The following is a 13,999-nucleotide window of genomic DNA, read 5'->3' as shown; positions in this document are numbered from 1 at the left end:
ACTTAGATCTTTATTCCAACAACGTTGCAGTTTTCAGAGTAGAAATTTTGCACTTTTTTGTTGACTTATTTCTAAGTATTCTACTTTTTACATTATTATAAATGGAGTTATTTTCTTAATTTCACTTTTGGATTACTTATTGCAAGGTATAGAAATACAATTGATTTTTGTATATTGGTCTTGTATCCTGAAACCCTGCTGAACTTGTTAGTTAGTTCTAATAAGTTTTTAGTGGAATCTTTATAATTTTCTATATACAAGATTACGTTATCTTATGATAGAGATTGTTTACATCTTCATTTCCTATATGGATACGTTTTATTTCTTTTTCTTCCCTAATTCTCCTGGCTAGGACCTCTAGTACAAAGTCAAGAAGTGGTGAGAGAAGCTTCCTTGTCTTGCTCTTAAACTTAGAGGAAATCATCCAGTCTTTGACGATTAAGTATGGTGTTATATGTGGGTTTTTCGTAGATGGCCTTCATCAGGTTGAGGAAATTCCCTTCTGTTCCTTTTTGCTGAGTGTTATTATCACAAGAGGGTGTTGGATTTTGTCAGTTGCTTTTACTGTATATTTAGATGGTCAGATGGTTTTGTTCTTTATGCTATTGAAACTGTGTATTACACAACCTTGCATTCCTTGAATTAAACCCCCCTTTGTTGTGGTGTATACCTCTTTTTATATTTTGCTGGATTCATTTGTTGAGGATTTGTGCATCCATGTTCATAAGATATGTTGGTCTGTAGTTTCCTTTTCCTATGCTATCTTTGCCTGGTTTTTGTATCAGATTAATACTGGCCATATAGAATGAGTTTGAAAGTGTTTCATCCTCTTCTATTTTTTAGAAGAGTTTGTGAAAAATTGTTGTAATCCTTCTTTAAATATTTGGTAGTATTCCCCATTGAAACCATGTGGACCTGAGCTTTTCTTTGTCAGATTGTTGGTTTTTTTCTTGATTACTAACTCAAACTTTGTACTTCTTACAGGTCTATTCAGATTGTCTATTTTTTTTTCCATCTGTTTCTGTATTTTGTGTCCATTTTATCTAAGTTTTCTTATTTATTGGCATAGAGTTGTTTCTGGTGTCCTTTATAGTCCTTCTCATTTGTTTAATGTGAGTGGTAGTCTCCCTTCTTTAGTTTGACACTGGCAATTTGTCTTTTGTCTTTTTCTCTTGGTCAATCTAGCGAAAAAGGTCTTTTAAAAGAATCAACTTTTTGTTTCATCGATTTTCCTCTATTGTTTTTTTATTCTCTAGTTCATTAGTTTCTGCTCTCATCTTTATTATTTTCTTCCTTCTGTTTGCTTTAGTTTTTGTTTGCTCCTCTTTTTTCAGAATGTTAAGGTGGCAAATTATTAGGTTATTGATAGGAAATTTTTGTTCTTTTAAAATGTAGATAAATAAAGCCATAAATTTCTCTCTGAGCACTCCTTTTGCAACATTCCATCAGTTTTGGTATGTCGTGACTTCATTTTTATTCACTTCAAAGTAATTCCTGATTGCCCTTTTGATTTCTTCTACAACCCATTGGTTATTTAGGAGTGTTTTGTTTAATTTCCACACATTTGTGAGTTTCCCAATTTTCTTTCTATTATTGATTTCAAATTACATTCCATTATGGTTGAAAGACATACACTGTATTAAATCTATCCCATTATTTTTTTGAACACCATGATTAACTGAAGTAGCAGACTGTGGTCTCTTTTATCCAAAGAAACTGTAGTTCAGTAGATAAAAGTCAGTGAAGTCCAAAATGTAATCCTGTTCCTCTGGTCACGCAAAAGATAGAGGGAGGACCACTGATCTCACGACTATACTAATGACCCCTATATGTGGACTTGCCCTTGCTCAGGCCCTGGCTTGGAAGTCTGAGCAAAGGTCATAGAGGGACTGATCCTGGTTGAGAACCCTGGTGTCTCTTACTCTCTGATTGGTAGTGCAAATTATAATTGCTCCAGGTAAATTTTGCATTTTTACTCTGCTTTCCTTTTATCTTTTCCCTTACAGCACTTTTTCCGTTCCTTCGTCCAGTCTTTGAAATATTAAATCTCTCTGTGTTTCCAAAAAATGCTGTGAATTTTATCACAAAATCTATAAAAAGGATCAAGGAAAGTCGCCTCAAAGATAAAGAAACGGTAAAATCTGGTGGTGGTGACGTGAGGGTGTTCACCTTTTGGTAATTTATTGAGCTGTATACACATGACTTATGCACACCTCAGCATTTGTTAAGGTAGGTAGAGAACTATAGATTTTAGAGCAGAAGAGTTCTAAACTTTGGGGGTAAATAAATATATAATTTACCTTTGGGGGTAAGTTCTTTGGGGAAGAAGATAAGAAAATGAGTCAGAGAGAAATGTTTAAGTTTAAAATAGGTGTGCCAATTAGTATATCACTGCATAAATATTGTTGAGTTAAGACTTTTACCATTTCCCTTCAATAAATTGTCAAAGGATAAAAATTACTGTTTATAAATGATTTTACTCATATTTCACCAAATATTAGATTGGCAAAGAATCACTTCAAATCCAAGCCTCCTATTTTACAGGTTTTCCAATGGAATGCCCCATCAGGCACCTGGTGGAGTGTAGTCTGTGTTAAATTTGAGCCCTCTCATAGGCTAGAGTGGGCAGGGGTCTTCTGTTGGCAAATGAGACTGCAAGCTGGTTAAGCCAGCCTTGCCTCATGAGGCCTGGAGGCCAGCACAAGGATGTCTGCAGGTCAGGGGGACAGGGCTGGGTATCCCAGGAAAGCAGTGAAAGTTGTGTAGCATTCTGGAAGGATGGGGCTCTTGAAGCTGCTTCTACAAAAGCTGCCAGTGAACTCAGCAAATGTCTGGGTATTAATTTATGTGGCCATTCCTTAAGAATTAAAGCTGGAGGGAAAAAAAGATTGAGGTTTTTTCTTCTTGCTCTCCTGAGCAAACAGGTATCACAGGAGAGAGAGCAGGTAACTCTTTGGTTAAGAAGCTGTTTCAAAAGCCAGAGAAGACAAAGATTAGGGAGTGAGGACCAAAAAGCAGTTGGGCGTGATGGCCGGGTTTCTCTCAAGGAAACATCATGCTCTCCAAGATTTGTAGGTGGATGTTTTGCTCACTGAGGCCTCAGTCAGTACTCGTCAGCCTTCAGCTCTTTAAGGGGCCGTATTCTCAGGAAAGAGGTGAAATATACATTCCTGATTTATTTCTGACTTCACAGGTGACTTTCAGTCATTGAAATTTCTTTCTGCTTCTAGAACCGAGTGGATCTTCTTCAGCTGATGATTAACTCTCAGAATTCCAAAGATGTGGACACCCGTAAAGGTAACCAGGGAGAGCTCACGAGGGGCTGCCGTGGGGAGGCGCAGAGCTAGGGGTTGGTTCTGAAAATGTGCAGGAAGTTTTCCAGGCAGCTGGGGATTTCTGCCAAATTGAAGGAAGACGCATGGTCAGACAGAAATGGTAGCCAGAGGTACTTTCTAGAAGTACACAGGCACAACCTTGTTCAGAGCTCGAAGGGCAAGTATAACAAAGATGTCTTGCCCAGAAGTCAGTCATGGTCTGTGGATCACCTACAGCCGAACCTCCGGGGAGCTTGTTTCCAATGTCAATTCTCAGGCTCCTCCAGACCCACTGAGTCAGAACCTCTGCCTGGAAATTTGCATCAAGGCTTCATCCCATCAGGAGGAACATTGCCCCAGTGTTGATGACCTTAACTTGGAACACTTGGTTAAAGTTGTGTTCACTAGCTTAGTCTACACTCTACACTTTTTAGGAAAAAAGTTCAATTTTTTCCTTTGTCATTAACAAGCAGCTGGTGGGAGAAACCTCTGAGACTGGAAATATAGTGTCCCTCTTCAAATTGTCACCTACTAGTTTTATCATCCATGGATGGTTTTTGACTGAAAACTTCATTACTGTGATGTTTGCAAAATGAATTTGTAATTTCATCATTCTTCTGTATTTATCAGTTGATGTTCTATTTTAAGGGAGAGCTTTCCATTCTCCCCCATCATTTATTTATTTATCTATATCAGTACATTCTCATGTGTAATTTACTCTCATATCATTTTTAACTTTGATTCTAAAATTCTCTCAGGTTTGTCCACTGGATCCCTTTTAAGTAGGCTCCTGTATCCTTTTTTATTTCTTTTTTTATTCTTAAATGTTTTTTTTTTCCAATAGACTATTTTTAGAGCAGTTTGGTTCACAGCAAAATTGAGGGGAAAGTACAGAGATTTCAAACATACATCCTCCCCGCACCTACACACTGCCTCTTCCACTATCAAAAGATCACATCAAAAAAAAAAAAAAAAAAAAAAAAGATCACATCAAAGTACAATTGTTACAGTCAATGAACCTACATTGACATATTATTACCACCAAAAGTCCATAGTTTACACTAGGGTTCATTCTTGGTGTTGTCCTTTCTATGGGTTTTGACAAATGTACAATGACGTGTATCCACCATTATAGTATATAGAGTATCATTTTCTGAGAACTTCCTCGCTTTCTTTTTTTTTATTGGAGAATAGTTGCCCAATGTTGTGTTAGTTTCTGCTGTACAATGAAGTGAATCAGCTATATGTATACATATATCCCCTCCCTCTTGGACGTCCCTCCCATCCCCCACCATCCCATCCAACTAGGTCATCACAGAGCACCGAGCTGAGCTCCCTGTGCTATACCGCAGGGTCCCACTATCTATCTATTTTACATATGGTAGTGTATTTATGTCAAACCTAATCTTCCAATTTGTCCCACCCTCCCCTTTCCCTCTGTGTCCACATGTCCGTTCTCTACATCTGTGTCTCTATTCTGATGCAAGACATTCCAGGTATCTATTCTGTTTCCCTTGACTAGCCCTGAAAGGAGTTCTGGTTTCCTTTAGTGAGAAATGGTATTTAGAAATCAAAACCTGGGATCTAAGAATGGTCATTTCTACTATGGTTTCTTTGCTTCTACATCCTTTTGGTGGACAAAGATAAGACCATCAAACATATCATCAAATATATTTACACAAGACTGATGAACATAAGTATTTCTTTTTTTTGTTTGTTTGGTTTTTAAAATTTATTTATTTTATTTGTATATTTTTTTGGCTGCTCTGGGTCTTTGTTGCTGCGCCCGGGCTTTCTCTAGTTGTAGCGAGCGGGGGCTACTCTTCATTGCGGTGTACGGGCTTCTCATTGCGGTGGCTTCTCTTGTTGCGGAACACGGGGTCTAGGTGCACAGGCTTCAGTAGTTGTGGTGCACGGGCTCAGTAGATGTGGCACGTGGGCTCTAGAGAACAGGGTCAGTAGTTGTGGCGCATGGACTTAGTTGCTCTGCGGCATGTGAGATCTTCCCGGACCAGGGCTCGAACCCGTGTCCCCTGCATTGGCAGGTGGACTCTTAACCACTGTGCCACCAGGGAAGCCCCAAGTATTTCTATATCTACTCATAACCAGTGATGTAAACAGAACGTCTCTTTAAAACAAGAATGCCCTGGTTTTTAGTTTATTTCCATGATATGAATACTCCCACTTGGTTAATTTCAAGGTACCAATGGTTTGACAATCATCTCACAATATTCTTGGATTTTTACAGATTGGTTCTTGAGAGAGGGATGAGATGACTCTAGCACACCACTATAAATATATCCACAACTATGTCCCTATCTATCTGTCTATCTATCTATCTATCTATCTGTCTGACATCTATCTAACTACGTGGTCCAATACAAATTTCCGTAGGAAATATTCTATATCTGCACTGTTCAATACAGTAATCACTAGACATATGGCTATTGAACATATGGGTAATGCCACTGAAGAACTAAATGTTAAGTTGTACTTAATTTTAATCAATTAAAATTTAAATTAAATAGCCACATATTAGACAGTACAGCTCTAAACTTTTAGTATCCTAGGGTTTATGCTAACTGGGGGAAAGAATTTGATAGTTGAATTTACCCACAACAGCTTCACAGAAATCATCATGGGGAAATCAGAACTCTGTAGATCTTTCTTCCACTCATTTTGTATTGTTTTAGTTGTGAATTACATGATTGGGCAGGTACCATGTTGATCTGAGTGCTCTAAGTATCTAGTCTAGTCCCATCAAATAGATTGGAGCCTGACCATGCTTGGATTTTCTCAGGAGAAAATAAAAATGGAGACCAATTTATAATCACAAGGGCTGTTTGCTGAGCACAAAGGAGAGCAAAGAGAGGGGGCTTGTACTGAGGAAGGTGACATTCAGGTCATGACTGAATAAGCATTGCTAATTCCACTCCCTGGATCTTATTTTTCTATATTGTGTGCTGGCCAATGCCCTTCTAAGGACACATTCTTTCTTCTGCTATTTTAATGCCATTGATTAGACTAGGATCAATCAGCACTCTTCTAGCTTTTTTTTTTCTTTCTGTAGTTTCTGTATATCTGTGATCATCCATTTGAAGACTTGTGCCCCAAGTCTTCTATTAATTTTCCCTACAGTATAGCCTTAGTATTGCAAACTTTCTCAAAAAAATTCATGTTATACTTTAGCTAGAATAATATAATTTTTTAAAGGAAAAACATGGCTACCCCATACTGTTTCTAGCTAAAGTGCATTTAGGATTCTCCATGGGACATACTGATAATGCTGTGTGTGTTAGACAGAAATGCTTCTCTTGAAATTACTCAGCTGTGTTTGTGGAAAGTGTGGCATAACCAGGAGCAGAGGGCCAAGTATAGTACAGACCTTGAGGAAAAACTGGATTAAGACACGTTTTGCCTGTTTCTGTCTCTGTAAAACAGACATGAGAGTGCAAACCACTCCCAGTTTTGCTCTGAATTGCTTTTACATTTTTTTCCCTAGGGATTTGGGAGTCTCATTTGGATGTCTCATCCTCTAACCTGTGATGTTTTATATTGACATGCTTTACCTACAATGTCTCTCCTCCCCTTTTAGCTCTGTCTGACCCAGAAATGGTGGCCCAAGGTATTATCTTTATTTTTGGTGGCTATGAGCCCACTACTGAGGCTCTTTCCTTCCTTTTCTATAAACTGGCCACTCACCCTGACATCCAGCAGAAGCTGCAGGAGGAGATTGATGCAACTCTCCCCAGTAAGGTGAGTGATGATACCTGGAGAGGGAGGGGGAAAGTGAAGCCTTAGCACGAATGTCTCCTTGCCACTTCTCAGGAGATTTTTGCAAAAAGCATAAGTATCAAAATTTTCACTTGCGCTATTTAGGAAGGATCTCAAGAGTCAAACACAAAGGGGGAAAACATAGGTAATGCGTACTACTCACAGAAATATAAGTAGTTTGAAACAAGTGCTGGTCCTGGCATATCAGTTATCACAATAATGCCACATAAAAATCACAAAACCTCAGTGACATCTAACAGTAAGCATCTATTGCTCTAGTGTCCGCATAGTTATCTGCTGATATTGGCTGGACTTGCTTGGTTCTGGCTGTTGGCTGATCTAGGCTGGCCTTGGCTAAGCTGGTTAGGCTGACTCAACTCCACACTTGCTTCTCCTGCCTCTCAATCTCCACATGTCTACTTCTCAAGGCAATGGTAGATGGCAAGAACCAAAAGTCCAATCATATGGGTGATTTTCAAAACTCTCCTAGCATCACACTTAGCCAAATTTCCACTGGTGTAAAGCAAACCACCTGGCCAACCCCAGAGTCAGAATGGGAGGGAACCACAAAGGTAGATGGCAAAGGGCATGGACACAGGAAAGGGTGGAAAACTGGGACCATTAATTCAGTCTACTGCCCTGGGTAAACTGCAGACTAGGAGGAGCCTTTAAACAACAAAGGGCTTAAAGTAGGAAACAGAGGACATGCGTTTGAGTCCTGGCTGTGGTTTTGGACAAATTTTATGACCTTTCAGAGTCCTGGGTCCTTCAAATACAAGGTAAGGATAGATCGTAGTGCCTAACTAAATTAGAGATGATCTGTCTTCTCTGGTAAACCACATATTGCCATTCTTTTCATTGTAATAAGATGGTCACAAGGCAAGAGAGATTTGCTAAAGCATTGTCTTCTTCCTCTTTTATAATAATACAATGACAAGAACACTATTGGCCAACATTTGCTTTTTTACTCTATATGTCTGTTCTAGATGCTATTTATAAACGAATTTAATCTTCATAAAATTCTGTATAAGTCAGGAGAGGCTAAGTTATGCCTCAGTAGCAGATGAGCCCTCAAATCTCACAGCTTTCATAGCAAAGGTTTCCTTCTAACCCACGTCTACATGACCAGCATGACTTGTTAGCGGAGGATGGGAGCGGGCAGCTCTGCTCCACAGCGTTACTCAGGGATACAGGCTAAGAGTCTCCACCTGCCTGTAGCTGCCTTATCTGGAACATGAGGACTTCCTGTTGTCCGGGGAATAAGGGACTCGAGCGCTGCTCACTGGCTTTTCAAATGATTTGTCCCCGAACTGACATAATCGCCTCAGTTCACAGCCCATTGGCAAAGCTGGTTTCCTGTAACTTCAAGTGGGCTGGGAAATACAGGGACTACATGGATACTGGGTGAGCAGTGAGTGTCTCTGCCACGCAAGCCTATGAAGTGTCAACTCTAATTATCTCCATGTAACATTTCAGAAACCTGAGCGACAGAGAGATGAAATACTTTCACATACTAGTCGTGTACCTAGTGGTGAAAACGCCAACCTATGTGCCAGGGTGTCTGTCTCCTGAGCCAACTCTTACCCTCTACAATGTTGCCCCTTAAATATAACCCCACGTGACAGCCACGTGTCACCCCCACTGGTCTCAGATCTCTGCCAAAAGTGGAATTCTTTGTGGTGTGAGGAGAGCTGGCCTCTGGGGCTGGAGTGGCTTGTTTAGACCTTCAGACCTTACAGTCACCCCTGAAGGGACAATAGGAGACTGTTCCAGCAACAGAGGCTGTGGCTGAGGGTAGGGGTCTCATCCTCTTGTAACTTTCCCTGGATCTGAAATTGTGTTCTTTGTAGCACCCATTTTACCCTTCTTTTGCATATTTGGTTTAAAAAGCAACTTGTTTCTCCCTAAATTATTTATAGAGTTTTAATATCATAAAGTATTTTCAGATTTTATAGGTATAGTCAAAAGAATTAGTAAACGAGATTTCTCAAGTAAAAAATTTATGTTGAATAGAGGATTTGCACTTATACATTTCTTCCCTTGGTACAGATGTGTGGCCTCGCATTTGAAAGAAAACAGTGACTTTGGCACATTTCACTTAAGACTAAGGGTCATAGTCTATTAGTCATGTTTGTTCTCGTGAGAAAGAAAATACACTGCATAATAATGTGTGGGATTTCAGGCCCTGTTTAGGGGATTGTCCCAATGTTCTTGTATAGTCATAACCACTCCACACATCTCAGTGGGCCACTGAGCAGGTCAAAGGACATGATAGATATTAAAACATTTATAAATGTTAAGGTCCTTTACCAGTTGAAATTATTCTCTGGAGCTCCTACCATTTCAATAGGACTATGTAGACTGAGTTGAAGTTTGATCCCCAATCTCAATTTATCAAAATCTATTTCTTTCTTCCAGGCGCCTCCCACCTATGAGTCCCTGGAACAGATGGAATATCTTGACATGGTGCTGAATGAATCTCTCAGATTATTCCCACTTACTGCTAGACTTGAGAGAGTCTGTAAGAAAGATGTGGAAATCCACGGGGTGTTGATTCCCAAAGGGACAGTGGTGATGGTGCCACTCTTCACTATTCACAGAGATCCGGAACACTGGCCAGAGCCTGAGGAGTTCCGTCCTGAAAGGTAGGAGAACCCAGGGAAGGGAACCCTCTCTGACCCAGAGTGGTTCCAGCATATTAGACGCCTCTTACTGTAGGAGACAAATGAGTGATTGTACAATCATTTATTTGTGCATCTTTTTATTGTTTGACGTTCTTTCTTATTATAAGAGTGATCATTGTTTGAATCAAATTTTACAAACTGTGGACTGGAAAAAAGAATTATAGCTGTCTACATTCCTAATACCTTAAGATAAGCCTCATTGATAATGTGATGTATGTCCGCATGGCCATTTGTCTATGCATATATAGATTTTTTAAACTAGAATGGTAGTATATTTAATTTGGTTTTGAACTGCTTACTTGATTTAACAGTAAACTATAAACAACATTCTATGTGAATTTGTGTGTGTATCTATCTATCTATCTATATATATAATGTATATTAGTGATTGTATGCATATGCCATAATTTACCTAACCACTATCTTATTTTAGGTGTATAGGCTTTTTATTTCCTTTAAGTTTTTCTGTCTGTTCTCCTTACCTCTCTGAATTCATCGCTAATGTTCCCACATTCCATATTTTTAAACACTGGCTACATTTCCTCTAGCATTACTGTGAGAGTGCAGGCTGGGGACCTAGAGGTCTCGTCCCTGGTGGTTCAGGCAGCCTCACTGAGGATGGAGGTGCACACAGGTGCCCTGGTTCTGTCTGTGGCTGCAGACCTGGGCCAGCTCCCTTCTACCTCAGTACTTGGTGACTTTCCAAAGAGAAGTTCTCTGCTGTCTAGATGTCTGAGACTTCCTCCTTGGAGGGGTTGAGCATCTTCTTTTGGGAATTCAAAGTCAAGGTCTGGTTTCGGTACAGATTGGACTCTGGAAAGAGTTGATGCTTTCCCACTTATTGTACAGTGAGCAAAATTTGGGATGAATATTTTAGGGCACTAGCTGGGATCTAGACTTTTATGAGCCCCTGACTATAAGCTCCCTGATGGCAAGGACTTTGTCTTGTTCGCCCTAGTGTCCTGAGTGCTAGCATAACGTCTACACATAGCACTTCTTGAAACAGGAAGTCAGAGTGGACCAAGTCCTCTGTTTTCTGGCCCAGGGAACCTCTGTGTTTCCCTGAAGCTCAGTAGCTCCCTCTCCTGCAGCTTCACGAACCTAAAACCAGAGACCACTCACTGTTATTTCTTTTTCGCTGTTGCTGTTGTTCATGTTGGTTCACTTCATTTATTTATTTATTTATTATTGGAGTATAGTTGCTTTACAATGTTGTGTTAGCTTCTGCTGTACAACACAGTGAATCAGCTGTATGTATACATATATCCCCTCCCTCTTGGACCTCCCCCGCATCTTCCCCCATCCTGCCCATCTAGGTCATCACAGAGCACAGAGCTGAGCTCCCTGTGCTATACCGCAGGTTGCTACTAGCTATCTATTTCACACATGGTAGTGTATTTATGTCAATCCTAATCTCCCAATTCGTTTTTGATTCATTCAGTCGTCAAGCAGAGAGTTAGTGCTCACCTGTGTGTCAGGGACTTGGCCAGGCAGTGAGAAATCCAAATGTTTACAAAAAAGCCTATCATGGAGAATTTTTGACATATACACAAGTATATTCTATAGGCACTAGTCTGTGGAAGACTTTTAATGTATCTATATGTGCCCATTCCCTGACCAACAACCACCCCATGTCTCTGCTCCAGCCACATGCTACTGCTACCCTCCTCCATCTTCCCATATTATTTGAAGTCACAGTGTCTGTAAATATTCCAAAATGTTCTGCAAAGTAGGGATCTTTAAAATATACATAATCACAATGCTATTATCACTTTCCACAATTCCATATTTTTCCTTAATATATTCAAATACTGAGGAGTCAAATTTGAATAAAACAGAGGTCTAACCATCAAGGAATTTATAGGCTAGTGGAACAGATAGACAAGGAAATCAGTGGTTATTCTACAGTAGCGTCATATAGTTATGTAAATGTGACCTAAGCATTCTGTGCTGTGGGGGAGACAGACAGACAGACAGACAGACAGACAGACAGACAGACAGACACAAGGGGATGGGAAGGAAGGGAATACAAGGGGGAAATGACAATTTAAATCCTGGGAGATGATTCTCCTGCTTTCTTCCCCCATGAGCACATGACCGACATAAGTGTGCGTGGAGGCAGGAACCCACGTTTCCTTCAATCAGTCTCATTTCCTCGCTGCCGTTCAGAGCATGAACATCTTACTGCCTGAATGTAATTTTAGTGTTTAGAGATAAATTTTTTTTTAAACAGCATTCATCTCATCTCCTCAACAGGACTGAAAGCTCCTATAGGGTCCGGGGAATGGGAAGGATCTGGAGCTTACCTTTCTCATAGCAAAATCACCACAGCAGGATTCAATGACTAGCTCACACAGGCATCCCTAATGCTACTAGTTGAGTGTTAAGCCTCAGACTTTGAGCTCTTGTAGTTTTTCCATTTCATTAATTTGTTTCATCTACTGTTGTGGAACCAGGTTCAGTAAGAAGAACAAGGAGAGCATAAATCCTTACACACACATGCCTTTTGGAACTGGACCCCGAAACTGCATTGGTATGAGACTTGGTATCATGAACGTGAAACTTGCTGTTGTCAAAGTCCTGCAGAAGTTCTCCTTCAAACCTTGCAAAGAAACACAGGTCAGACAGTTACCTAGCTGCATTAATTGTGTTTATTGTGCGTTTTTAAAACTGATATAGATAGATAGATAGATAGATGATAGATAGATAGATAGGTATCATATATCTATATATATACACACACACACATATATATGAATGTGTTCTATTCAAGGAATAATTTGTCATATTGGACATGAATGTATTTGGAGCCATCTGTGACCTTTAAGGGTCCTTCAGCTCTGGATGGCTAAGCCTGTGGCTTCGTAATGACCCAACTCTAAAGGTCATCTAGAGTCAATGCAGTTAGCATGACATGATTATTTGCAGTCTTTTGAACCTCAGCAATGTTTTAAATTTCATTTCAAGTCCACCGGAAGGAAGGGGAAGTGTGTGCGGTCATGAGATTAGTGATGACCACATCATGACTTTTCAGGGACGCTCTTCTCCATCAGAACTTACAGAATCTCTCCTGACAGTGGTCCTCAGCCACTGGTTGTATAATGAAATTGATGGGGAGCTTTAAAAAATCCTGATGCCTAGGTCATCTCATTTATTCTAAAATAATTCGCCCAGAGTGTGGCATTCAAAACACCCCCGCAGATTCTCCTGTGCAGTCACGGTGGGAACCCCTGATGGAAAGCATTTCTGCCAGATGTGAAGGACTCCCACAGCCCCCTCACCTTCCAGGGGTCCTGCTGCCATCAAGATGGGCTCCCTTTACATTCTAATAATAACTCTCTGTGTGCTCTTCCCCGCCCCCATTCTATTCTTCCCCCTTCAAGTTCTAGTTCAATCCCAAGCCCCTCCCTGGAGCCTTCCCCACCCAGTCCAGAGCCCACTCTCCCCTCTGCTCTGTATCAGTTACCACAGGCTGGCATCATGGTTCCTACCACCTAACTTAACACTGTCATGGAACCATCCAGTTTTGTTCCTATGTTTTCTTTACACCTATGAACGTCTTTAACTGTAGCCTCTCATTTTATTCCTTTTGTAAATTCTGAACAATGCCTCCCAGTCACCCAGCAAATGTTTAAGGAGTTAGATGTGCAGTTGATTAGAGTTCTTGGATACAAATTTTGAATAATTTGAACTTTTGAAATTTAACAAATGACATTTGTGTACATGCCTGTTGTACGTGTGTATGTCTATCTGCAGGGGACATATATGAGTGTCATTTGAAATTTTAAAATAACAAGGTGTTACATTTATAGAAAGATCTGGAATCTCTCCTCTGAAGAACACAAAGAACAGTTACCATTTTTTCATCTCAAACACGGCCCTATAAGAAGGCTTATTTCTAGGAGTCACACATTTAATAAGCAGCTCCTCCCCTTGGGTAGGCTTTCTCAGGGAAGAGGAGGATAGAGATGGTTTCCATTTTACTTGTGGGCATCTGTGTGTCCGTACTGTAGGTGTGTACAGACAGGGGACTCAGCCCTGAGAGAAAGGGGGCCTCTGGCACACCTGGGAAGGGCAGGTGCTCCCTGAAGTTCCACCCAGGCATCCACAGGCTGGGGCTTCTCCCTCCACGACAGTTTGCTTGCCCTTCAGTCAACTGAGATTAGAAGGTCACTCTGTTGGTTCCCCCAACACTGAAGGAGTGACTGGGTGAGAAAAGGGCTAAAA

General features: G+C 40.4%; 1 protein-coding gene across 1 annotated transcript in view; it reads left to right on the top strand.

Annotated features, from left to right (window-relative positions):
- LOC309645762 (cytochrome P450 3A29-like) overlaps nucleotides 1–13,999 on the top strand; it is a 45,839-nt gene that overhangs the window by 25,533 nt on the left and 6,307 nt on the right. Inside the window, exons 8-12 of the mRNA XM_082431320.1 lie at nucleotides 2,007–2,134; nucleotides 3,231–3,297; nucleotides 6,910–7,070; nucleotides 9,507–9,733; nucleotides 12,229–12,391. Coding sequence (XP_082287446.1) covers nucleotides 2,007–2,134; nucleotides 3,231–3,297; nucleotides 6,910–7,070; nucleotides 9,507–9,733; nucleotides 12,229–12,391 — 746 coding nt within the window. The remainder of the gene's footprint in view (nucleotides 1–2,006; nucleotides 2,135–3,230; nucleotides 3,298–6,909; nucleotides 7,071–9,506; nucleotides 9,734–12,228; nucleotides 12,392–13,999) is intronic.

This window comes from Balaenoptera physalus (genome assembly GCF_965194825.1).
Source record: "Balaenoptera physalus genome assembly, chromosome: 16".
NCBI lineage: Eukaryota > Metazoa > Chordata > Mammalia > Artiodactyla > Balaenopteridae > Balaenoptera > Balaenoptera physalus.
Note: the sequence above shows the minus strand (reverse complement) of the source record. Positions and strands in the feature narration are given on the sequence as shown.